Here is a 24,736-nt window from a genome sequence, read left to right on the forward strand (position 1 = left end):
TTAAGGCACATGGGATTGAGGGCAAGGTATTGACTTGGATAGAGAACTGGTTGGCAGACAGAAAGCAAAGTGTTGGAATAAAAGGGTCTTTTTCCGAGTGGCAGGCAGTGACTAGTGGGGTACCGCAGGGATCGGTCCTTGGACCCCAGCTATTCACAATATATATTAATGATCTAGACAAGGGAACTAGATGTAATATCTCCAAGTTTGCAGACGACACAAAGCTGGGTGGGCGTGTGTGCTGTGAGGAGGATACCGAGAAACTCCAGGATGATTTGGACAGGTTGGGTGATTGGGCAGAAGCATGGTAGATGCAATATAACGTGGATAAATGTGAGGTTATCCACTTTGGTGGCAAAAACAGGAAGGCAGATTATTATCTGAATGGCAATAGATTGGGAGAAGGGGAAGTGTAATGAGACCTGGGAGTCCTTGTGCACCAGTCGCAGAAGGTAAGCATGCAGGTGCAGCAGGTGGTTAAGAAGGCAAATGGTATGTTGGCCTTCGTAGCGAGAGTGTTTGAGTACAGGAACAAGGATGTCTTGCTGCAGTTGTACAGGGCCTTGGTGAGACCACATCTTGAGTATTGTGTGCAGTTTTGGTCGCCTTATCTGAGGAAGGATATTCTTGCCATGGAAGGAGTTCAGCGAAGATTCACCAGGCTGATACCTGGGATGGCAGGAATGACGTATGAGGAGAGATTGGGTCGATTGGGCTTGTACTCGCTGGAGTTTAGAAGAATGAGAGGGGATCTCATTGAAACTTCTAAAATTCTGGCAGGACTGGACAGACTAGATGCAGGGAGGATGTTCCCGATGGTCGGGGATTCCAGAACCAGGGGTCACAGTCTAAGGATAAGGGGTAGGCCTTTTAGGACAGAAATGAGGAGGAATTTCTTCACCCAGAGAGTGGTGAACCTGTGGAATTCTCTACCACAGAAGGCAGTAGAGGCCAATTCATTAAATATATTCAAGAAGGAGTTGGATATATTTCTTAAGGCTAAAGGGATCAAGGGGTATGGGGAGAAAGCAGGGACCGGGTACTGAACTTGGATGATCAGCCACGACCGCATTGAATGGCAGAGCAGGCTCGAGGGGCCGAATGGCCTATTCCTGCTCCTATCTTCTATGTTTCTATGTAACTGCAGTTCAATGCATACCTAAAATGTTATTGTAACATATACTCCTACTGTACTACAAAGTGATGGTATAAACTGTTTTCTTCAAAGACATGACTTTGATATTTAATACTTGTATCAACCTTATAGATTCCTGTTCTTCTCACTGAATATGAAGATAAATGGCCAAAGCTTTTATTCCATTTCAGCAAATTGTTGTAAACTCTTTTTTAAATTTTGTTTGCGATTCTCACACTGAGATGGGATCACTTGAGCATTCAGAAACTAGTGATAACATAGATTTCTCCAATTCAGATGATTCAATAGATGAATGTTCTGAGCTGTGTGTTAGTATGTTGCAGTTGATTGAAAGTTCTGTGAAGGAAAAGTTATTATTATTAACGTTAAGTTCCCAGGGACGGGGAATAGACTGTCACAAGGAACACCACTTTCTGAAGGTTTTATCGCATTTTTTGAAGACTCATAACTTAAAAGTGCCACACACCTCTTGAGGTTTGCACTCAGTGATGCAGAATGCAATAGACTACATTTTTTAAAAGTTACTTACTTTAGCAAGAGAAGTAATTTTATGCTCATCAAGTTGAGAGCTGTCAGTGCTCGGGAATGGAAACCATTTCCATTCTTTGTAACCAGTATCAGTATCAAGTAAGTGGGACAGGAATATTGCCGTGCCTATCAGTTTTCTGTTCACCATTTCATTATGGATGGAAGTGGATAGAACGCTGTAAGCTGTGCTTATACACTGACCAGCAGAAACTATAGGGTACATTTCCCAATCCACTTCACCAGTTGTGCCACTGTGGATCGAATGAATGGGGCTTTGGAAATCAGGTGAGCAGGTATCATGTGCTTGTGTCTTGCCCAACTCTAAGGTAGTAAAATTTCCTAACCAAGAATGTGTGAGAGCTATTTAACGGCCAAGAGGTTGTTTAAAATACTTTGATTGAATGAGTGATTTCCCAGCTTTATCGCCAGGACTGTACAGTTTCCTTTGAGTTCCTATTTGCACTGGGCCTCAGGGACGTCCATGTGTAATGGAATTCTTAGAGGCAGAGGCTTTTACCCAATATTTAAAATTTTGCACTTTTAGAGTGTGGTTTTATTAATGCATTGTGCTATTTTTCCTATTTTAATGTTTTTTTAAAAATATCCCTTTTTGTATGGCTATTTCTAGTATTTTTATTTTGTCATAAAAGTAGGTAGATTTTTAGATAACTCTTAAAAAATAGCTGATTGTTGTCCACTGGTAGCTGAATGGAAATGAATCATACAAAACTCCAGCAGGGCAGAACAGATGAAAAAAAGACTGTAAATGAAAAAAGAGATCTTCCAATACATAATTTCGTGAGGGCACATGACAAGTGCAAGCTATAGAGTGCTATGAGGGGCAGCAAATCAAGGCAAAGTTCATGATTGGTTTGATTCTGAAATACCCCAAATACACTTTTCCATAGTTGAAGCAGTATCTGAAGTAAGAAGGCAGGCATTAGAGCTGGAGAGCTTGCACCTGCCATTATGGCACAAACCATATCTGCAGGCAGGTCGATGACTGAGGAGAACTGGTTCCACAGACTCCAGGTCAGCAGGGATATGTTGTAGAATATGACATCTGCTGCAAGGGCACATACAGTCAACCTGCATTATAGGGATGGAACAGTAGCAGGCATGGTCACCTGAACTTTAATGGTTGGATCTCTTTTGTAGGATTTCGCAATAATTTTGAAATTTCCTACAGTTCTGAAGATTAATTTTGATTAAAGAATATCTGGGCAATAAAAATCCAGGGATCAAAATGGCCACCAGACCGCATGGCAAAAGACAAAGGACATGAAAAGGCAGCTTGTGTGTGTGTCTGTGAAAAAGGTGAAGATCAAAGATGGCTGACCAGACTGCCAATCAAAGGCAGTTCAGGGAGTTTCCCCTCCCTGCAGAGACAATCAATGTGTTTACAAGAACTGCTACACAAAGGATTAACCACTTGAGACTGGTTTCAGTCTGACCACAAGGACAATGACTTTTGTTTACACTACTCAAGCAATCAATGAAATAGTTCAAACCACGGCAGTTTTATTCAAAGGACACATTTAAACTGCAACTTTATTCAAAACCATCACAATGGACACATTTAAACTGGAAACAGTTTAAACGAATGGGTGATTCATCCAAACCCATTACAAGACAATGGGGCAGCTTGGATCCCTTTTGTTTTAGCCCAGATACATCCGGATCTGGGCGGAAACATTTCGGCCCCAAATTGGGGGTATAAAAGATAGCTTCTCAGAAGCCATCTCTCTTTCTGTGGCCTCGCCTCTGTGCCCTCTACAACGTGGGAGTCTGCCTGAAGAAGTGGAACACCAGCAGTTTACTTTTAAAATAATGGGGTGTTTTTTACTTCGGGGCAGTGACGATCAAAGATCACAGGGCATGGGGAAGGCGTTTTCATTGGTGAGCATATGTTTTTCTGGCCTTTTACAAGGCAACTTAGAATAGGTGCAGGGTGGGAATTAAGTGGGAATTTTGTTAGAACTGTGATTTTAGTCGATCTTCCCTCGTTGTGTCTGTTCTCTCCTCCCCTATTTAAGTAAGTGTTGCACTAGCAGATAAGGCTGTAGTGAACACTGAGAGTAGCTGTACTAAAGTGCTGTTTTTAAGTAAAAGCCACTAAGAAAAGGTGCTGTAGTGAGCAAGGTGTTTCTATATTAAAAGTATTTTAATAAAGGAGTGTTGCACTGAGCAGAGAAGTGCTCCAGTGGACACTGAGTGGCTGTATTTAAAAGTGCTGTATTTAAATAAAGGAGTGTTGCACTGAGCAAGGAGCGCTCTAGTGGACACTGAGTGTACTGCGTTAAGCAAAAGTGCTGTATCGATTATTTTAAGTTGTTTCTTTCTGTTTGTTTCAATAAATACTGGTCTGTTTTGCACCCAAACCACGAGTCTCAGCGTTTTTCTGTCCACATCGCTACCGAATAAGTCCAGCAGTCAGAACCATGAATAGGGGAGCGCTTCGAAACTGCACGGGGGTCCCTGGAGCAGCTCAGAGGCTTCTGACTGGCCAGAGACAATAACCCCAACCCCGCTAGCATGTGTTAATTCCTTACAAAATGACGACTGCGGCAGGACTGTCGGCAACGGTGTGCGATGTGGCAGACAGTGGTTTGAGTCTGGAGACAGCAGCAGTTATTGAGTTCCTTTTTATCCCACTAGTTTGTCTGTGGTTAGGTTCCCGCAGGCTTGGGGAAGTCACCCGCAGGCTTAGGGAAGCCAGGGCAGAGAGTTGGGATAGGGAAAGGGAGGTTGAGGAATACCAGGCCAAGGTGGAGCGCCTGGTAGTTCAGGTTAGTGAGGGCAAAAGCCACTCGAGGCACGAGTCAGAGTACCTGAAGTGCCTAGTTGCAGAGGCCAAGAATAATGAGATGAGGGGGTGGGAGGAGAACACTCGCCTCATACAAGAAATAAAAGAGCAGGAGGAGAAGGTTAGGGAAGTAAAGGCAGCATGTAAGCTGGCCTGCGAGCAAGGGTTTGAGGAAGCAGATCATGGCCTCTGTAGGGCAGAGATAGAAAGCCTGAAGATGGCTTTAAGGAGGGCCAAGGGGATGATATGTCTGATCAGCCCGAAGGCAGGTCCGAGCTTTCAGGAGCTCTGGCAGCAAAGGGGGGTGGAGGATGAGTTGGTAGAGACAGGAATTCCCCCCCCCCCCCCACTGGATCAAGTCACTATTGGAGGCAGTGCGGTCTCTTCTGACTGGCCAGGGGAGCGTAGTGACCCCGTCTGCCCCATCCGACTCCCAGCAATGGCTAGAGCCAGCGCAGCCTGTTGACCTGTGTCCCCACGAAAATGCTGAGGGGAGCAGGCCCTATGTTGAGATGGGGGAGGAGATGGTGCAGGGGAGATATTCGGTGGACACTGGAGCCTCCAGCACCGTGGCCCACTCGGAAGACCTGATCAATTCACCCCGGTCTAACGGGGTCCCATCTAGCCTAATGGGACCCACAGGGAAACAGGCAGCTGGGAGTGAACCTGAGAATAGAAATCCCCAGCCCACAGCAGGTACAAATTCACAGGCTGCACAGGCAGGCGCTGTGGCTTGTGTGAGGGGAGGAGCTATTCATGATTTTGAACAGGATTACTGGCAGGCAGCCAGTTATATCGAACAATGCAGTTTGTTTAAGCAGGGGGCAGGGGAACAGGCAGCTGGGATTGTAGAAGCTCCCCAGCACTTGGCCTGAGCGATTCCCCCTCTCTTGTGGGACTCCGGGGATGAGCCTGAACCAGGTTTTAGACGTGAAGGGGAAGGCTCTCAGCCACCGGCAGCGGGTGGCAAGGGATTGCCTGTCCCCAGCCCAGGTTTGGGGAGGGACCCGAAGGAGGAGGTCCCCAGCCAGCAGGGAGTGTGACCCGAGCTGAGGGTCTGCTCACCAGGGTAGCCCCACCGGCGACACTTCCTAGGAGATCTCTTCAGGTACCCCAGCCCAAGAAAGTATGGTCACCCACTTTCCAGTGGAGTAGGGCGGACTCCCGAGTCAGGGAGAGGCCAAAAGGCAGAGGTCCCCAACTAGCAGCCATCAGCTGCAAGGGACTAGAAGCTGGAATCAGTCCAGCCATGCCGCAGGGAGCAGCCTGTGGCAGCCCAACCAGGGATTAAACTGGCCGCCCGGAGACGGGTGGCGCTTGTATATAGCTTTGTTCAAGTAGTGTGTATAAGGTTAAGGTAGAACCTCCCACAGTCCAAAGATGTGCGGGTTAGGTTGATTGGCCATGATAAAAAATTGACCCTTAGTGTTAGGAGGGATTAAATACGTGGGGTTACGGGGTTACGGGGATAGGGCTTGGGTGGGATGGCTGTCGGTGTAGGGACCGGGTGCTAGGGTTTGGATGATCAGCCATGATCTCGTTGAATGGCGGAGCAGGCTCGAAGGGCCGAATGGCCTACTCCTGCTCCTATCTTCTATGTTTCTAGAACGTGTTATTAAGGTAGAATGTGTATATTAGTGTATTAAGGTAGAACGTGTTAACCGCACGGGGGTCCCTGGAGCAGCTCAGAGGCTTCTGACTGGCCAGAGACAATAACCCCAACCCTGCTAGCGTGTGCTAATTCCTTACACTTTCCAGGCTAGCATAGTGGTCAATTGCATTATTACCCGATGTGGTGACTGATGCATTGTTGAACAAACCCAGCACTTTCATCTTATTTTCTTATGAATAGCAACACCAGCATGACATAGCTGTCTGATGTCCTCATGCTACTGCATTTCACAAAGTAGTAGGTAATTGATGGCAACCATGTGGCCATCTGGACGGCAGGGTCCTGCTCTTCCTCTACCACCACTACTTGCTCCTCCTCACCTGTACACTGGGAATTCCCTGGTAATCCTCAAGTTCACTAACTACTCTGTGATCCGTATAGCTGTGCTGGTGCTTGCAAACTTTGCTGTGAGGGATGCATGGTGCTGTCTTGGAGTGCAATATTGACAATGCTGTCAGGCTGCTCTTCCAGGCCTACACTGACAGATAAGGAATGAATGATAGACTGTAAGACACACCTTGCAAAATAAGATATTAACTCTGCGTGATGTTTATGTGGCTGTGTGTATTACTATATGCCAGTGTGAGTGAGAAGGGGAGCCAGATATAAAAGCTAATGGAGTTAACCCCGGGCTAGGGGCAGAGCTACAATTTCACCTTCCTCTCTATGCTTTTATATCCAAGGATATCCAGTGTAGATTCCACAGAGGGAATCTAGAGCTTGTAATTTCTGAGTTGTCCTGCAGTTCTGGTCTGTTCCCTTGTTGCCATCATGTGTAAGCAGCGAAGTAGTCTTGAGATGTAAGTTGAAGAAACACATAAATAGTGACAGACATGTCCTCAACCTTCAGCCCATTCTGTGGGCTGGATTTTCCCAGCGGAGGCGGGTTCGTGGCGGGAGAGCTGGGTGGCGGTTTCTGGTCCTGCTTCCGGCTGCAGACGCTCTGTCAAAAGGATTTTCCATTAATAGGGCTTGTTAAGCCCGCCCAGCGGGGTTCCCGGCCAATTAAAATGAAGCAGGTCTGATGACATCATTTGATGACGCATCATCAGCTGGTTTCCTTATGAGACCACAGCCACATTCATTTTGACATTTGTGCTGTCAGTGTTCTGCAACATTGAGGTGCTGCAAACACTGACAAGCACTGCACAGAGTTACACGGCTGCACCCAGGCTCTCGCATGACTCCCTCCATATACTTATGGAGGGAGTCACAGCACGCAGGGAGATTCTCTTCCCTTCCCATGGGCGGAAGAGCCCTCCCCAGGACACCAACGCAGCCTCGTTGCACATTGCAGAGGAGGGCAAAAGCAGGGAAGTCGTCAGGAGGACCAGGCTGCAGTGGCACAAACCTTTCAATGATCTCAGTAGATCAGGAAATGTTACTGCCAAGCCACACTCAACCTCATCCTGCTGTGCCTCTCATCACATCCCCATCACTCTGCCTTCCCTACTCTACTCCTGCACATCCTTACTCACACCAACTTACCTTGCACCTCCACCCATCCCTCTCTACATTATCACTTCCCCATCTCACTGGCCACCCCTCACACTCACCCTCATCATAGTCAACTCATACCAACTTACAACACACAAGGGTAGGCACTTGGGTGTCTTATGCAATGTTCATGTAAATTTTCTGTTAATGTGTTGTCAAACATTGAAATCTTTATTTTGAACACTTTGCCTTATTGTACTGTGCTCACCTTTGGAAGTGTCTTAGTGAGTTGCAGTGAATGGTGAGACGTAACAGAATCCCCCGCAATGGTGATGAGTGTGAAAAGAACGGCTTGGTCATTGCAGGAATGCTTTATGGTGATGGTGTCGGGTGGCGTCGTCTTTTAGTCCCATTATTTTACCAAGTACTTTTTCCTTAGTGATAGTGATTGTCTTTAGTTCCCCCCTCCCTGTGGCCCCTTGATTATCCATTATTGCGATGTTGTTAGTGTCTTCTACCGTGAAGACAGATACAAAATATTTGTTCAGAGTCTCTGCCATTTCCCCGTTCCCCATTATTAATTCCCCAGTCTCATCCTCTAAGGGACCACCGTTTACTTTATCTACTCTCTTCCTTTTTATATACCTGTAGAAGCTCTTACTTTCTGTTTTAATGTTTCTTGCCAGTTTACTCTCATAATTCATCTTCTCTCTCTATTATTTTTTTAGTCATCCTTTTCTGGTTTTTAAAGATTTCCCAATCCTCTGGCCTTCCACCAATCTTGGCAACATTGTATGCCTTTGTTTTCAATTTGATACCATCCTTTGCTTCCTTAGTTAGCCACAGATAGTGCTCCCTTCTCTTAAAATCCTTCTTTCTCACTGGAATATATTTTTGTTGAGAGTTATGAAATATCTCCTTAAATGTCTGCCACTGCATTGCAACTGCCTTACCTTTTAATTTACTTTTCCAGTCCACTTTAGCCAGTTCTGCCTTCATGCCATTGTAATTGCCTTTGTTTAAGATTAGGACACTGGTTTGAGATACAACTTTCTCACCCTCCAACTGAATTTGAAATTCAACCATGTTATGATCACTCTTTCCTAGAGGATCCTTTACTATGAGATCATTTATTAATTCTGTCTCATTACACAGTACCAGATCCAAGATAGCCTGCTCCCTGGTCGGTTCCATTGCATACTGTTCTAGGAAACCTTCTCGAATACACTCTATGAACTCCTCCCCAAGGCTACCATGGCCAATTTGATTTGTCCAATCAATATGGAGATGAAAATCACCCATGATTATTACCGTACCCTTTTTACAGGCCTCCATTATTTGTTGATTTATACTCTGTCCAACAGTATTGCCACTGTTTGGGGGCCTGTAGACTATGCCCACCAGAGACTTATTCCCCTTATTATTTTTTAACTCCACCCAAACCGATTCTAGACCTTGATCTTCTGAGCCAATATCACTTCTCACCACTGCACTAATCCCATCCTTTACCAACAAAGCCACCACACCTCCCTCTCTTTTCTGACTATCCTTCTGAATTGTCAAATGCCCTGGAATATTCAGTTCCCTTGGTCACCTTGCAACCACGTCTCTGTAATGGCGGTCAGATCATACCCATTTGTATCTATTTGTGCCGTCAACTCATCTATCTTGTTACGAATGCTGCGTGCATTCAGATATAGACTTACATGGAGGTGGGTTCGCGGTGGGTTCCCAACCCGCTGTCAATCATTTCGAATTTAACAGCTGACCCGCCTCCGAACCCGCCCTCTGAGTGCCGGCACAATCGCGGCCTCAGTGTCAGTAACTGACCATGCCACATGAACCTATACATGTTGCAATGATAATTGAATCAGGCAGGCAAATGGATTTTCCTCAGCCGGCCGCTCATTTCTCAGGCAAGATACGTCCGGCAACAGTTCAGAAACCATCCCCCAACTTCACCCCCCACCCTTTTTGTTTGCAAGTTCAGGAGGAGGAGGAACACAGAAGACATGCCAGATAGGTACATTTGCACTTTAAGAGATCAACCAGTGTCTGTTTTTATGCTGCTAATTATGTCCATAGGATCAAACAATCATACCTGGGTGGGATGGTGAAAGAAAAGATTTTGGCCTAGAAACTTGGCCATTTTTTGGGGGCTAAGTAGCATCCTAAGCCTCCAATATGGTGGGCAGGGAACACTTGCTCAATACAAGCCAGAAGTGTGTCACCCGCCATACTGGTGAATGCAAAAAAATCGATGTGCTCTGCCCACACCTGAATCACGTTAGGCCCTTTGCGTATGCAAAAAAACAGGGACTAATGCCCTTTTGAAGCTCCTGCTGCAAGATTGGTTTGCCCGAAGGCACTCAGGAAAATATGCTTACCTGAATGTGGAGCCAGGAGTAGCAAGCCTGCTCCTCTCGCCCCCATATTAAAACACCGCGGGTCTTTAACCATGCTCTGTCGTGCAAGCTGCCTCTTACTCTCCGCAGCTCACCATCTTCATAGAAATGAGGCCCGAGGCCCAATATTGGGAGCGCCTCGGGTGTCACCATTCAGGCGCAGAGACTGTACCCTGCATCACCCCCCACCACGTGCCCACAGATTCCTAAGCCCTTGAATTTATATAGCACCTTTCATGAACTCAGGATGTCCCAAAGCATTTCACACCCAAGAAAATACTTTTGAAGTGTAGTCACTTGTTGCAATGTAGGGAAATATGGCAGCCAATTTGTGCAAAATAAGGTCCCACAAACAGCAATAAGATAAATGACTAGATAATTTGTTGTAGTGTTTTTAACTGAGGGATAAATGTTGGCCAGGTTACTGGGAGAGCTCTCCTTTCTTCTTCAAATAGTGCGAAGGTAATCTTTTACATACATCTGTGAGGGCTGACAGCGCCTCGGTTTAATATTTCGTCCAAACAGTGGTAGCTCCAACAGTGCGGCACTCCCTCAGTACTGTACTGAAGTGTCAGCCTAGCTTATGTGCTCAAGTCCTGGAGTGGGCCGTGACCATTTGACTCGGAGGCAAGAGTGCCACCACTGACACCAAGGGCTGGATTTTACCAGCCCTGAGGAGGCGGGTTTGGAGGCGGGACTGCAGGGAAAATGCGAAAAATTGGGAGCGGGTCCCAACCCCAATCCCAACCCGCCTCCGAGCCATCTTCCCGGGAGGCGGGTCCCCGACTCACGCAGGGACCCATCTCCTAGCGGCGGGGAGGGGATTAGAGCCAATTAACTGCCTGTTAATAGGTAGTTAACAGGCAGTTATGAAACTTTTCACCATTTTACGCCTGCTGCTGCGGCCTTCCCGACGTTGGGAAACCTCGCCAGAGTCCGCGAGGCGAGCTGTGGGTCTGCTGCAGTGTAAGTGTGCAAATGACAGCTGCAGAGGTAGTGTGATGGGTGCAATTGTGCACAGGTAAGTATGACAGGTGAGAGAATGTAGTGAGAAATATTTTTATTCTGTTTATATGTATCTGCAGGTGACAAGATTTGATGTTTCTGTGAAGCTTCAACTGATGGGCAGAATTGACAGATGGCTTCTGCAATCTCACATGCAGCTGCCATCTGTTTTCTCCTAAGGAGAGAGTCATTGGTGAGCCTGGATGAAAGGGCTCACCTTTGGATAGTGATTGTCAGTCTTTGACAGCACCTCAATGCTGTCAAACACTGTCAAATCATCTGTCAAAACATTATGGGGCCTGTCACTTTAACAAAACCGGCAGATGGAGCGTCATGCACCGACGTCACCTGACACTGGCTTTCCCTTAATTGGCCGGCAAACCCGCAGGGCGGGCTTAAATAGGCCAATCAGGGGAAAATAGCGTCAGGTCGTCAGACGTCACTGGGGGCGGGACTAGAACCCGGAAACCAGCAGTCCCGCCCCCAACGCACCTCCTCAGGTAAGATCTCGGCCCAAAAGTCTGATTCCCCGCTAAGGCCATGCTGAACTTTGCACCTCTTGCAGGCAACCCTCAAACCAGTTTAAAGACAGGGACAGCTCTGTCATTGGCTAGCAAGGTGGCCACAGCCTTAAACCCATTGCAACACAGGTCGACGCAACGTAATGGCTTAATGCTGCAATCGAGTCATTGGCTGGTGCCATCCAGTCTCACAATGCTGCCATCCTCGCTGGGTCGCCCACAGTCCACCGGGGATCTCACGGTGCCGCAGCAGGCCAGCAATCTGTGTTCGAGCAGATTGCTCCGGATGCTGAGGTACTGCCCTGTGGGAGTGGCAGTGAGTCGGTTGAGCAAGAAAGTGCTGTCCTCTCTCAGGATGACAGCATTCCTGCTGCCACCACTGCCACTTCCCCATTGCACTTGCCACTGCCTGCAACACAGCCAGCCCAGACTGCTGCTACACATGCAGAGTTGGTGCAGTCTGCAGCCGGGCCCTCCAGGCACAGAGCTGGTTGAGGGTGTCTGATGTGCCAAATAACTGCCTGAATCCATCAGGTTAAAGCTTGAAACTAAAGGCTTTTATTAAGTAAGAACATGGCATCAAGTTAACACAGTCATCACCGACCCAGCCCTTGGTAGAACATTCCAGAAGAGGGGCGGGGCTAGGGAGGAGCATTAGTGGTTACACCAGTGGAACATTCCAGACATTAACAAGTACAACAACAACAACAATACAAATGCCAGAACACAGAGTTATTTCATCACAGTGCCCTTCAAGGCCATCGCCAGTCTTTGGATCCAGCATTCAGCAGCCTTCCACCAGCCTTGCTGCAGCCACTGGGGCCACATTACGGAGGAGCAGTAGGGTGGGAAGTGTGCAGGGGATGGAGGTCACCCTCGAAGGGCCTAAAGTAGAATTTTTTAATAAATAGTGGAAATGTTTATGGGAAAGTTTGATGTTGATGTTATTATATTTGTTTACGGTTTTGCTGCTTATTTCCATGTTGTGAGAATGAGTTTTGTTAGTTCATGAATTGTTGGGTTTGTTTCTAATTGTTTGTCCTGAATAAATGACACAGAGTTTGTAATATAAATAAAAAATGTTATTGTTACTTTACACCTTTGCTGATTTGACTCATTGCAGCTTTGCCCGGCAATAGGGGGTGCAGGATGCTTGCGATGATGTGCTTCTTCATCCCAGAAGCCATCTTCTCTATAAATGGTTAGAAGCGGTGTCTTATCAGGCGTTTACGGACGGCCCTTGCAGTGGCAACATTGTGCGCCTCCCTCCCACGTTGGTGCTGCTGATCCTCCTCTTCATCCTCCTCCTCCGCCTCCTCTTCCTCTCCCTCTTCCTCCTCCTGAGGTGGTGCACCAATCCCTGGTGGCAATGGCTGGGTCCTCATGATTGCGAGGTTGTGAAGCATGCAGCGCACAACAATGAAAAGCGAGACTCGCTCGGGAGAGTACTGCAGGGCTCCTCCCGAGTGGTCCAGACACCGGAACCGTTGTTTCAAGACGCCAATCATCTGCTCTATGAGGTTCCTGGTGGCGCTATGGCTATCATTGTATTGCAGCTTGGTAGGGGTGTTGGAGTTATGGAGCGGTGTCATCAGCCAGGTGCAGAGTGGATAACCCTTGTCCTCAAGGAGCCATCCACTAGGTTGATGCGGCAGTTGGAAGAGGCCTGCGACACCAGTCTGGCGCAGGATAAAAGCATCATGGCTGCTGCCAGGATAGCGGGCATTGACGGCGAGGATGCGCTGTCTGTGGTCACACACCAACTGGACATTCAGAGAGTGGAAGCCCTTGCGGTTTCGGAACAGCTCTGCATTCTCATGAGGTGCTCGCAATGCCACATGCGTGCAGTCAATGGTGCCCTGAACCATGGGGAAGCTCGCTATCCGAGCAAAGCCACATGCGCGTTTGCGCTGTTTGTCCTGGGTCATGGGGAAAGAGATGTACTGCCGTCTCCTTTTGTACAGAGCATTTGTCACCTCCCGGATGCAGCAATGGACAGTGAACTGGGAGAAATTCGCTATGTCCCCAGTTGAAGCCTGGAAGGAGCCGCTGGCATAGAAATTCAGAGCCACCGTCACCTTCACTGCCATCGACAGAGACATCCAGGTCCTGAGCTGAGGCTGCAGATCTGGTTGCAGGAGGTGACAGAGCTCAGTGACCACCTCCTTGCTGAAGTGCAGCCTTCGGAAACACTGCTCCTCAGACAAATAATTGCTCCCGGAATACCCTGGGAGGGTAAGGTCTCCTGTGCAGAGGCCTGTTGACCCTCCTCCCTCTGGCCACATTTGCCTCTCTCTCTCTGCGCCTCTGTTGCCTCCGAAGGTGAAGCTGGAAGACGACGCCCCGAGTCAGTGCAGCCCCCATAAAAGCTTCTCAAAATGCTAAATATGAAGGTCAAGTAAATAGGAATCTCAAAAGTGGTGCTGAGGACCTAAACTCCTTCGGACAGCATTAAATCTCTCCAGACGTCTCTCTCCCTCTCAACCTGCATGTACCAAAAATGTTGCCGACAAGAAAATGCAGGAAGCGCCCACCTTTAAATAGCGCTCCTCCAGCCCCTTCCCAACTTGAAAACATTCCCCTCTACCTGTCGTTCCTAGCGGCAGGTGCTAAGGCAGGGGGCGTGAATCAATTTCCGGTCCGGGGCATTGCACGCTTGCATGACGTCACAATCTGCGGGCGCAGGAGATCACGGCGGTAGTGTTTAGCACCAGCGCAAAACGACAGGTCAATTTCGCGAGCGGCGATAAAATTGCCACGCTCGGACGCTAAGTTGCTAGCGCCCCCTGGAGGCGCTATCCAACCGAAGTTTTTCCCCTTTGTGATTCTAGATGCGGTTTCAAAGCTATGTGTGCCAGTTAGCACTACCCATTTTAGGAAAGATAGTGCTATTTGAGGATTTGATATGGGGGGCAGGCAGATTTAAATAAGCCTGGTGTCACCATGAGTACTTCAGTTTAAGTCTGCAATGGAGATTACCTGAAAGTGCGATCTGTACTGATGCAGACTCCATTCTGGCAATCTTAAACTCTCTTAGAATCAGTTCCTTCTCTCTATTATGTGCTTCCATGTATTTGGAAAAAGCCCAGGAATGCTGTTGAGTAGAAAAGTAAAATCAGTATTCTGATTGACTTACTGTTAAAAGTAAAACAGTAGCATTTTCATTTCCGACAGTATAAGGTATATTATTATTGACTAACTAAACTGCCCCCAAAAATACATTGCATAATCCAATGACTGATATTAAAAAATATATCGAAGAGGCGTGTCTACGCAAAAGATGATGGTTGATGAGCTGCTTGATCCCTGAAAACATCACACCAAGGAAGACTATTGATCTAAAATGTACAAGCTAGAGTTTCATTTGATTTATCTTTTGAGGGTGGAGGAAGAAACTTTACAAAAGTTTCCCTCAGGATATTAAATAGTTTCGGGTGAGTCTACAATAAAGTAAATTGTACTCTGTGGAAAGAAGGGGCTGAATATTTTTTTCTTATTTTTCACTAAATTATGCTCTTAGTTGTTGCACAATTACTTCACATGAATAGAGAATGTTCCAATAAAAAAACCTTTTCTGGATGAAGGTTCACATCAAGGTTCAGTGGTGGAAAAGGGTTTTTAGTGCTTCTTGACAGAACTCAGAGAGCAGGGGCAAGAAAATTGGAGACACTAACAGCAGATGGCAATTACAGTATGGCCTTACAAGAACATAAGAATTAGGAGCAGGAGTAGGCCACACGGCCCTCGAGCCTGCTCCGCCATTCAATAAGATCATGGCTGATCTTCGACCTCAACTCCACTTTCCTGCCCGATCCCATATCCCTTGATTCCCCTAGAGTCCAAAAATCTATCGATCTCAGCCTTGAATATACTCAAAGACTGAGCATCCTCAGCCCTCTGGGGTAGAGAATTCCAAAGATTCACAAACCTCCGAGTGAAGAAATTCCTCCTCATCTCAGTCTTAAATGGCTGACCCCTTATCCTGAGACTGTGACCCCTAGTTCTAGACACTCCAGCCAGGGGAAACAACCTCTCAGCATCTATCCTGTCAATCCCCTTCAGAATCTTGTATGTTTCAATGAGATCATCTCTCATTCTTCTAAACTCCAGAGAGTATCGGCCCATTCCACACAATCTCTCCTCATAGGACAGCCCTCTCATCCCAGGGATCAATCTAGTGAACCTTCGTTGCACCCCCTCTAAGGCAAGTATATCCTTCCTCAGATAAGGAGATCAGAACAGTGCACAGTACTCCAGGTGTGGTCTCACCAAGGCCCTGTACAATTGTAGTAAGATTTCCTTACTGTTGTACTCTAACCCCCTTGCAATAAAGGCCAACATGCCATTTGCCTTCCTAATTGCTTGCTGTACCTGCATGCTAACTCTCTGTGTTTCCTGTCCGAGGACACCTAAATCTCTCTGAACACCAACATTTCATAGTTTCTCACCATTAAAAATATTCTGTTTTTCTATTCTTCTTACCAAAATGAATAACCTCACATTTCCTCATGTTATACTCCATTTGCCACCTTATTGCCCATTCACTTAATCTGTCTGTATCCCTTTACAGGCTCTTTGTGTCCTCCTCAAATCTTACTTTCCCACCTAGCTTGCATACATTACACTTGGTCCCTTCATCTAAGTCATTAATATAGATTGTAAATAGCTGAGGCCCAAGCACTGATCCTTGTGGCACCCCACTAGTTACAGCCTGCCAACCTGAAAATGACCTGTTTATCCCTACTCTCTGTTTTCTGTCCATTACCCAATCCTTTATCCATGCTAATATATTACCCCCAATCCATGAGTCCTTATCTTGCGTAATAACCTTTTATGTGGTATCTTATCGAATGCCTTTTGGAAATCCAAATATACTACATCCACTGGTTCCCCTTTATCTATCCTACTCGTTACATTCTGAAAAAACTCTAATAAATTTGTTAAACATGATTTCCCTTTCATAAAACCATGTTGACTCTGCCTAATCATATTATGATTTTCTAAGTGCCCTGTTACCACTTCCTTAATAATGGATTCCAGCATTATCCCGACAACTGATGTCAGGCTAACTGACCTGTAGTTCCCTGTTTTCTCTCTCCCTCCTTTCTTGAGTAGTGGGGTTACATTTGCTACCTTCCAATCCACTAGGATCATTCCAGAATCTAGGGAATTTTGAAAGATCAAAGTCAATGCATCCACTATCTCTGCAGCCACCTCTTTTAGAACCCTAGGATGTAGGCCGTCAGGTCCAGGGGATTTGTCGGCTTTTAGTCCCATTAGTTTCTCAAATACTTTTTCTCTACTGATATTAATTACTTTAAGTTCCTCACTCTTATTAGACCCTTGGTTCCCACTATTTTTGGTATGCGTTTTGTGTCTTCTACTGTAAAGACAGATACAAAATATTTGTTCAAAGTCTCTGCCATTTCCTTATTCCCCATTATAATTTCTCCTGTTTCAGCCTCCAAGAGGCCAATGCTTACTTTTGCTACTTTTTTCCTTTTCACATACTTGTAGAAACTCCTACAATCTGTTTTCATACTTCTTGCTAGTTTACTCTCATATTCTATTTTCTCCCTTTTTATTAATATTTTGGTCATTTTTAGGTTTCTAAAGCTCTCCCAATCCTTAAGCTTACTACTATTCTTTGCAAAATTATCAGCCTCTTCTTTTAATCTAATGCTATACTTAACTTCTTTAGTTAGCCACGAATGGATCACTTTTCCTGTGGAGATTTTATTTCTCAATGAAATGTATATGGAATGAACTGGGGGAGAGAGCCAGAGGGTAGAAAAAGAGGGCCACAGTGGCCGGAATTTTCCTAGTCCCAAGTGTGCGGGTTTGGGGGCAGGATAGTAGTAAAAATCACTGAAATTGCCAGCGCATCGGGAACCCGCCGTCATCCTGTCAACTTCTGCATTTAACTTGGGCGCGTTGATACTCACTATCACAACACTGAGGGGTTGGGCCTCTGATCTCCACTTTACCTGCCATCTATTAGATCAGCGTGGGTGCCGCTTATGCTGTCTCATCTTGGGCCTCAGAATCGGACCAAGATGAGCCCCAGCACTAAAAGCACTAGCCACACCAGCAGCAGCAGCAACCACACCAGCAGCCTTCTCCTCAACGACCTGATGCTCTACTGGAAAGAGGGGATGAGCACAGGGCTGCACCGTGCCGGAGGCGATACCCCCAACACAGGGTATACAGGCAGAGGATGAGCTTCCTGGGCATGACTGAGCAGCAGTGCTTCAGGAGGCTCAGGCTATCGCGCCAGGTTGTCGCAGACATTTGTAGCTTGCTGGAACAAGACCTGCTGTCCAGAGGTCCTGGTGGACACGCCTTACCAATGGCTGTTAAAGTCACCACTGCCCTCAATTCTTTTGCCTCAGGCTCCTTCCAGGGATCTGCAGCAGACATTTGCAGGATCTCACAGTCGGCCGCCCACAGATGCCTCACCCAGGTGACCGTTTGACAAGTCAGCCAATTACGTCAACTTTCCCACTGATGATGCCAGTGTTACTGAGCGAGCGCTAGGTTATGCAGCTCTAGCTGGCTTTCCACAGGTGCAGGGTATCATCGACTGCACACATGTGGCCATCAAGGCACCCCTACATCACCCAGGAATGTTAGTGAACCACAAGGGCTTCCACTCCCTCAATGTGCAGCTCGTCTGCAACCATAAAAAGATCATCATGCATGTGTGTGCCAGATTCCCTGGCAGCTATCATGACTCTTTTGTGCTGCGCCAGTCCACCCTCCCTCAGCTATTCGCACCTCCAAACAGACTTACCGGCTGGCTGCTTGGAGACCAGGGCTATCCACTGAAGATGTGGCTGATGACACCCTTGAGGAGGCCAAGTATTGAGGCCAAGGAGCTTTATAATGACTGCCACATGTCCACCAGATGTGTCATAGAGCAAGCAATAGGCATGTTGAAGATGCGCTTCAGATGCCTTGACAGATCTGGAAGAGCCCTTCAGTACGTACCAGCCAGGGTCTCCAGAATCATCGTTGTTTGCTGCACCCTGCACAACAGAGCACAGCAGTGAGGATTGGATCTGCAGGAGGAGCAAGGTGCAGAGTGCAGGGCCTCTTCAGAGGAGGAAGAGGAGGAGGAGGAGGAACAGGTGGAAGATGAGGAGGAGGAGGAAGATCAACCTGAGGTGGAGATTGCACCAGCAGCGGCTCACATTGCTGCCTGGGTGACCCGGGATGGCCTCATAATGCCCAGATTGACTTAACTTGCTCCAATGCACCCATATGGCTGGCACATGCTCTACTAAGTTCCCCCATCATTCCCAATGACACTATAAAGCAGCCCTACAATGACTAAGCCATTCCTCTCACCCAAACCCCCATAGCTCGAGGTTAACTAATGTCTCACCATTCACTCCAAGTGACAAGGCCACTTCTCAGGTAGCAGGCAAAAATGGAAATGACCGGAAAGTGGTGCAAAGAAATAAATTTATCTGTCATAAATATAACTGAAGCTTAGCACTAACATTTTTTATACACCCATGTGCATCTAGGATTGTGTCATTTTTCTTTTCCACGTGCTTCTACGAGGTGCAACCCCTGTGGCTTCAGCAGAGGTCGAGGCCGGCTGCTCACTTCCCTGCTGCGACTGCGTAGACACTTTTGGCGGACGTCCTCTGGGTTTCGGAGCCTGTGATGGCCCCGCCAAAGTCTGCTCCTCCTGCGACTGTGCAGGGGCAGACTCAGCCATCGGGTTCCAAGGAAGCATGTGGGACTCTGACTGAGGGGGAGGCAACGGGGGAGAAGTGTGAGCGCTTTGAGAAGAGCCCCCACTTCCATGTCCATGTCCACTCTCAACATCATCCCTCTCATGGGCCACCCGCACTTCCCTGCTAGCAAGGATCTGGAGAGCACCTTGCTGTACAGCAGTGGGGCGATGAAGGGCCAAGTCTACGTTTATATCCCTCCTCGAGAGGAGGTCAATGAGCACCTGTCATCTGTTGTCCACAGCTAGCATGTGCTCATCTGACTGGCGCATTCGCTGCTCCATGCAGGTGGCCATCCTTTCCGTGGAACACCACATCGTCGCCATCGCCTGCGACATGGTGGTGCTCATGTTGGAGATGGACACCTCCGTTCTCTGCACATTTGCACACATTGCGGCTGCAAAAGCTGCCAGAGCCTCGGGCAATTGTTGCTGCCCCTCTTTTTCGATGGCCCCTGAGGTTCAGCATCTGCATGCAGCTCAGCAGAGCTTGGAGCGTCATGCGCCCTCCAGTGAGGAGTCTCCACTGCTGTCCCTGTCAACACCATCTGCTCTTGCTCACTTGTGATGTGAGACACACCAGGTGACATCACTACTCTATCTCACAGAGGATCCACCAAGGTGTGCGTATCTGCGCTGGTGCTGGCTGCGCTTGGGTCTGCTGACGGTGCGCCCTCAAAGGCTGGGGCTTCCTCTGAGGAGTCGTCTTCCTCCTGCGGTTGGACAGTGGGGGGGGGGGGGGGCACTTGATGGACCTGTAGGAGAGTAAAGAGATGAATTAGAAGTGTTATAATAATAATGTGTAACGTTACCATTATGCACATGATGACCATATGAGTGACTGTTGTATGCCATGTGGCTGTATGAGATTTAATTCTGTCAGCAGGTTGCTGAGAGGTCCCCCTCTCTTTGTCTCCCACCACCAACAGCTCTGCAATTCCAGAGATCTCTAGGACCTCCGGTTCTCTGCTGGAGACTGGAGGGCCACCTCCGGTTCTCTGTCTCTCCCTATTGTTGTGGGCTCCCTTTTCCTGCAAGGAGGGAAAGAAGAGAAGTTTGAGTGAGAGTGATTGAATGAGCATAAGGAATGGATGGACTACATCTGTAGAGGGTGACAAAGAGGGAGTGACGTGACATTGCCAAATGGCCTCCTTCTGTGGTGTTAGTTGTAATGATTGTAATACGATGAGGGTGAGTGTCAGTGCTGGTTAGTCAGATGGGGATGTAAGTAGGTTCATAGACAGAAAGGGATGGGTGGACCTGCAAGGTAGGTTGGTGTGAGGAACGATGTGCAGGAGCAGGCTTGGGAAGGCAGAGTGAGGGGGTTGTGGTGACAGGCACATCAAGATGTAAGTGAGTGTGGCATTGTACTCACCTTTACTGACCTCATGAGATCACTGAATCTTTTCCGGCACTGGATCCACGTCCTACTGACGACATCGCTGCTACTGACCTCCTCTGCTATCTCCAGCCTTGCCCTTTTTGTGCCTTTGGGTGGTCGCTTTCGTCGATTGCCAGGGACGAGGACCTCCCTGCGTGCTCTTACTGCCTGCACCAGAACTTCCAGGGAGACATCGGTGAATCTTGGTGCTGCCCTCTGTCTTGTCTCCATGACCCACAGTTTTATCAGTTTTATTGCGTTATTGCGACCTCTGGAAACCACCTTATGCACTCGTACATCAACCTTCAAATGAGATGTGTGCAAGGCTGCTTTAAATATTCACGCTGAAAACGAGTCATCGGTGACATCATCAGACCCACTTCATTTAATTGGGCCGGGAAATGCGCATGGACTGTTTTAATTGGGGCCATTAAGTTAAACGCGCAGTGCAGAACGTGCTGTTCACATCTTCGGGTTCCCTACCTGCTACGTGGCCCGCACGCATGCAATCCGACTCCAAGGTAAAGATTCTGGCCAGTGTGCGGAGACTACCATAGAGCAGATGGCCAGAAAAAAATAGCAGAGTAATAAGGAGATAGTTTCATTATTTTTTTACCTGTTGGCTCAAATCTGCTATGAACTGAAACCTGTGCCCTTATACCTGCCAGGAGTGGGAAGGCTTGCCACAGATCTAATTACCTTTAGTTATAGTATATAGGGCACCAAAAATTACATGGGATGCCCATCACAATCTCCTGTCTTTTTCGAAAAGCAGAAACTATCATGCCAACGTACCAATATGTATAATCTAAACCAATTGACTTATTTACAGTTAGAACAATACGTAGAAGGAGAGAGACACACAACTAGATACCATAAAGGTAGGTTTTACAAAATTGCAATTCTGGCATGAAGTTTCAAGAGCTTATTTTAATAGATGGAGAATCCTGTGGGGCCTAAATTCCCAACATCAGTTCCTGGCAGGCAAATTTCCGTGCTAGGATTTTGTAAAAAGTTTACTCTATAGAGTAGATTAAATGGAAGATGGGTAAGGGAAAGTAGCCACAAATTCCCCCTTCAATGAAGACAGCTTGGGTCTTCTCTGAGAAGAGGTGCAGCTGAGGAGGGTAGCCACATTTGAGCTGAGGGGAATCCTGCACTGTGCAAAAACATGCAACAAACAAGGCAGGAGGTAGTATATTCAGTCACCCATGCTCATAGGTCGTGGGAGCAGACAAGGAAAAATGTTTTTGGACCTGAGGAAGACTGCCAATGTAAGGCAAGCCAGAATTTTCCAGCTCTAAGCATATGGTCATATCATACCTCTGACAAACACTGTACTCCTAACCTGGTCCAGACTGCCTACACCTTCAAATAATGTTGGCATATTGGACTGTTGTAAAATAAAGCCATCGTGGCTATGCCCAGGGTATCACGCATCCACTTGCATGATTCTGTGCTTGTGGTCTAAGACCAACTACACATTAAAGGAATTGTCTTTCCTATTCACACTCAAGCAATTGAGCTGCATCACATAATTAAAACCTTATCTCAAACATTGATAAACACGGTCCCACTACTCTCATGCTGATCCTGCTCCTTCACCTCCTACCTTCCCACCGTCCAGGGCCCCAAACATTCCTTTGAGGTAAAACAGCGATTTCACTGTATACTGTATTCGCTGCTCACGATAGGGTCTCCTCTACATTGGGGAGTCCAAATGCAGATTGGCTGATCGCTTTCCTGAACACCGCCGTTCAGTCCACAAGCGTGACCCTGAGCTTCTGGTCACTGGCCACTTTAATACTCCATCCCACTCTGACCTCTCTGTCCTCAGCCTCCTATACTGTTCCAATGAAGCTCAATGCAAGCTCGAGGGTCAGCACCCATCTTTCGATCAGGCTCTTTACACCTAACATTGAGTTTAACAATTTCAGATCATAACCACCGCTCCCATTTTCATGGGGAGCAGGTACTGGTAATGGTTCTGCTGTTACCATTTACACCTCCTCTGGACCCATCTTCTGCTTCTTTACTTGTCCCATTACCACCCCGTTTTGCCTTGTACCATCATCCCTTTTGTCATTTAATCACTCTTGCCTTCCACCCTTCCCTTTCGTCTTCCCTCCCATGTCAGCCCCCTTTCCCCCGGCCCTGCACTCGCTTAGAAACTGTTAAATCTCTAGCTTCTTCCAGTTCTGATGAAAGGTGATTGATCTGAAACGTTAACTGTTTCTCTCTCCACAGATGCTATGCAGCCTGACCTGCCGAGTGTTTCCAGCCTTTTTTGTTTTTATTTTACGCTGATCCTGTGTTGATTTATTACTTCCACCCTTTAAAGACAGTTGACTTCCACTGGACTTGCTACCAGTATCCAAATAATGTAGTTGATTGGCATCCTTATTTTTCACGTCCTGAACATCCTACAAAATCAAATCAAATACAGTCATCTTCAGTGACGCACAGGAACAAAAAGGTAAATACATAAAGGCAAGTTGATACAGTAACACGCTGCAATAAAATTTACAACAAACTGAAAACCTTGACTGTAAAATCCAATTGTACCTTCTTAACTGTGACTACTTTTTAGCAAAGATGGGAAATATTTTACCCTCTCGTTACTCAGGTCTCTTCTGCCCATACACCAATTGGAAATGGGCCTGCAATTTATTCCCAGGCCTTCACCACTGCCATTCTTATGCTATCTGCCAGAGGACATATGAAGGCGCCCAATGGCAATGAGTACATGCCCCCTGCTAATTTTACTTCGGGTTTTTTCTCGGGATGCGGGTGTTGCTGACAAGACCGGCACTTATTGCCCTTCCCTATTTGCTCCTTGAGAAAAAAAAAACTGGTTTGTGGTGAAGCTCTCATCCTTCAAACTCAGCACATCTTCACAAAAACACAATTGACATCAGCAATTCAGTGGAGTGTCAGCTGTGGGTTCATTCCTCTGTGGTATTACATTAGGATCACACAAGACCATAAAATAGGTTTGTATGAAGAAGGTTCTGACATGAATCAGTCATTCATGAAAGAAAGACTTATGAAATAATACTGAGCAGCCTATGGGTGGCGCTGTCCAGGGAGAGTATAAATACTCGGGCACGGGCCCAGCTTGCGCAGGACATTCTTAACAGGAACTAGTGAAGGACACAACTAGACCTCCATGTTGTAAAACAGTTGATTAAAGCTTTGTTTAATGCTTAGACCAAGTGCCTAGTAGTTTTCTTACGTCATTGATTATTGCAAAAAATATTCTCCCTCAACGTATGAGACAGAACTTTAACTACCTCTAATCTCACTTTTCAGTGCTCTGGTCCGATTTTCTCATCCCCCGAGAGCTGTGGAGGCTGGGTCATTGAATATATTTAAGGTGGAGATAGACAGATTTTTGAACGATAAGGGAGTCAAGGATTATGGGGAGCGGGCAGGGAAGTGGAGTTGAGGCCAAGATCAGATCAGCCATGATCTTATTGAATGGCGGAGCAGGCTCGAGGGGCCGAATGACCCACTCCTGCTCCTACGTCTTACGTTCTTATGTTCTTATGTTAATATGATTATAACTGCAGGACTAATTGGCACTCGGTTTAATTTAATTGGATGCATTAATAACACTGCTGGTTTGATAATAGTTTGTAATAATGCAGTATTGCTGTTACATGGACATTTGTCTCTCTTTCCTTGCAGCATGGATCTCAAATGTTGGTTGGACATTGAACACTTTAGAAGAATACCCCACACTGAAAAGGTGAATAGAGATAAGAAGTCCAAAGAGATCAAGAGCAAATATCTGAATCGAAAGTATTTCTTTGGACTCAGCAGCCCTGCTACAAAAGCACAGCAGGACGAGGTAATTGTCTGAACGTTTTAATGCTAAATTAGTGCTTCACACTGTGATTCAAGGTGGTTGAACCTTATCAGGAAGCTAAAATTAAGAAGGTCTATCCATGTGATTTGGGAATGGCCATCGTGCCTGCCTGCTTAGTTTCTTGGCAGGTACAGGTAAGTTATAGGTCTGCACAATGTAGGTAATAGTCAAAATATTGTTATATCTCTCCTAACGTGATATTATAGCTCC

The 24,736-nt window shown here is 46.8% G+C and overlaps 1 protein-coding gene across 1 annotated transcript in view; it reads right to left on the reverse strand.

The window, feature by feature from the left end:
• Window positions 1-1,262: 1,262 nt before the first annotated feature.
• The window catches only part of LOC147115332 (regulator of G protein signaling 22-like), a 260,516-nt gene continuing 237,042 nt past the window's right edge, over window positions 1,263-24,736 (reverse strand). The window contains exons 23-25 of the mRNA XM_085993996.1: window positions 22,920-23,078; window positions 14,510-14,624; window positions 1,263-1,492 (exon numbers count right to left, since the gene is read on the reverse strand). Coding sequence (XP_085850122.1) covers window positions 1,368-1,492; window positions 14,510-14,624; window positions 22,920-23,078 — 399 coding nt within the window. The 3' untranslated portion in view covers window positions 1,263-1,367. The remainder of the gene's footprint in view (window positions 1,493-14,509; window positions 14,625-22,919; window positions 23,079-24,736) is intronic.

This window comes from Somniosus microcephalus, chromosome 7 (assembly GCF_052327205.1).
Source record: "Somniosus microcephalus isolate GS21.2 chromosome 7, FLI_Smic_1.0, whole genome shotgun sequence".
NCBI classification, from domain to species: domain Eukaryota; kingdom Metazoa; phylum Chordata; class Chondrichthyes; order Squaliformes; family Somniosidae; genus Somniosus; species Somniosus microcephalus.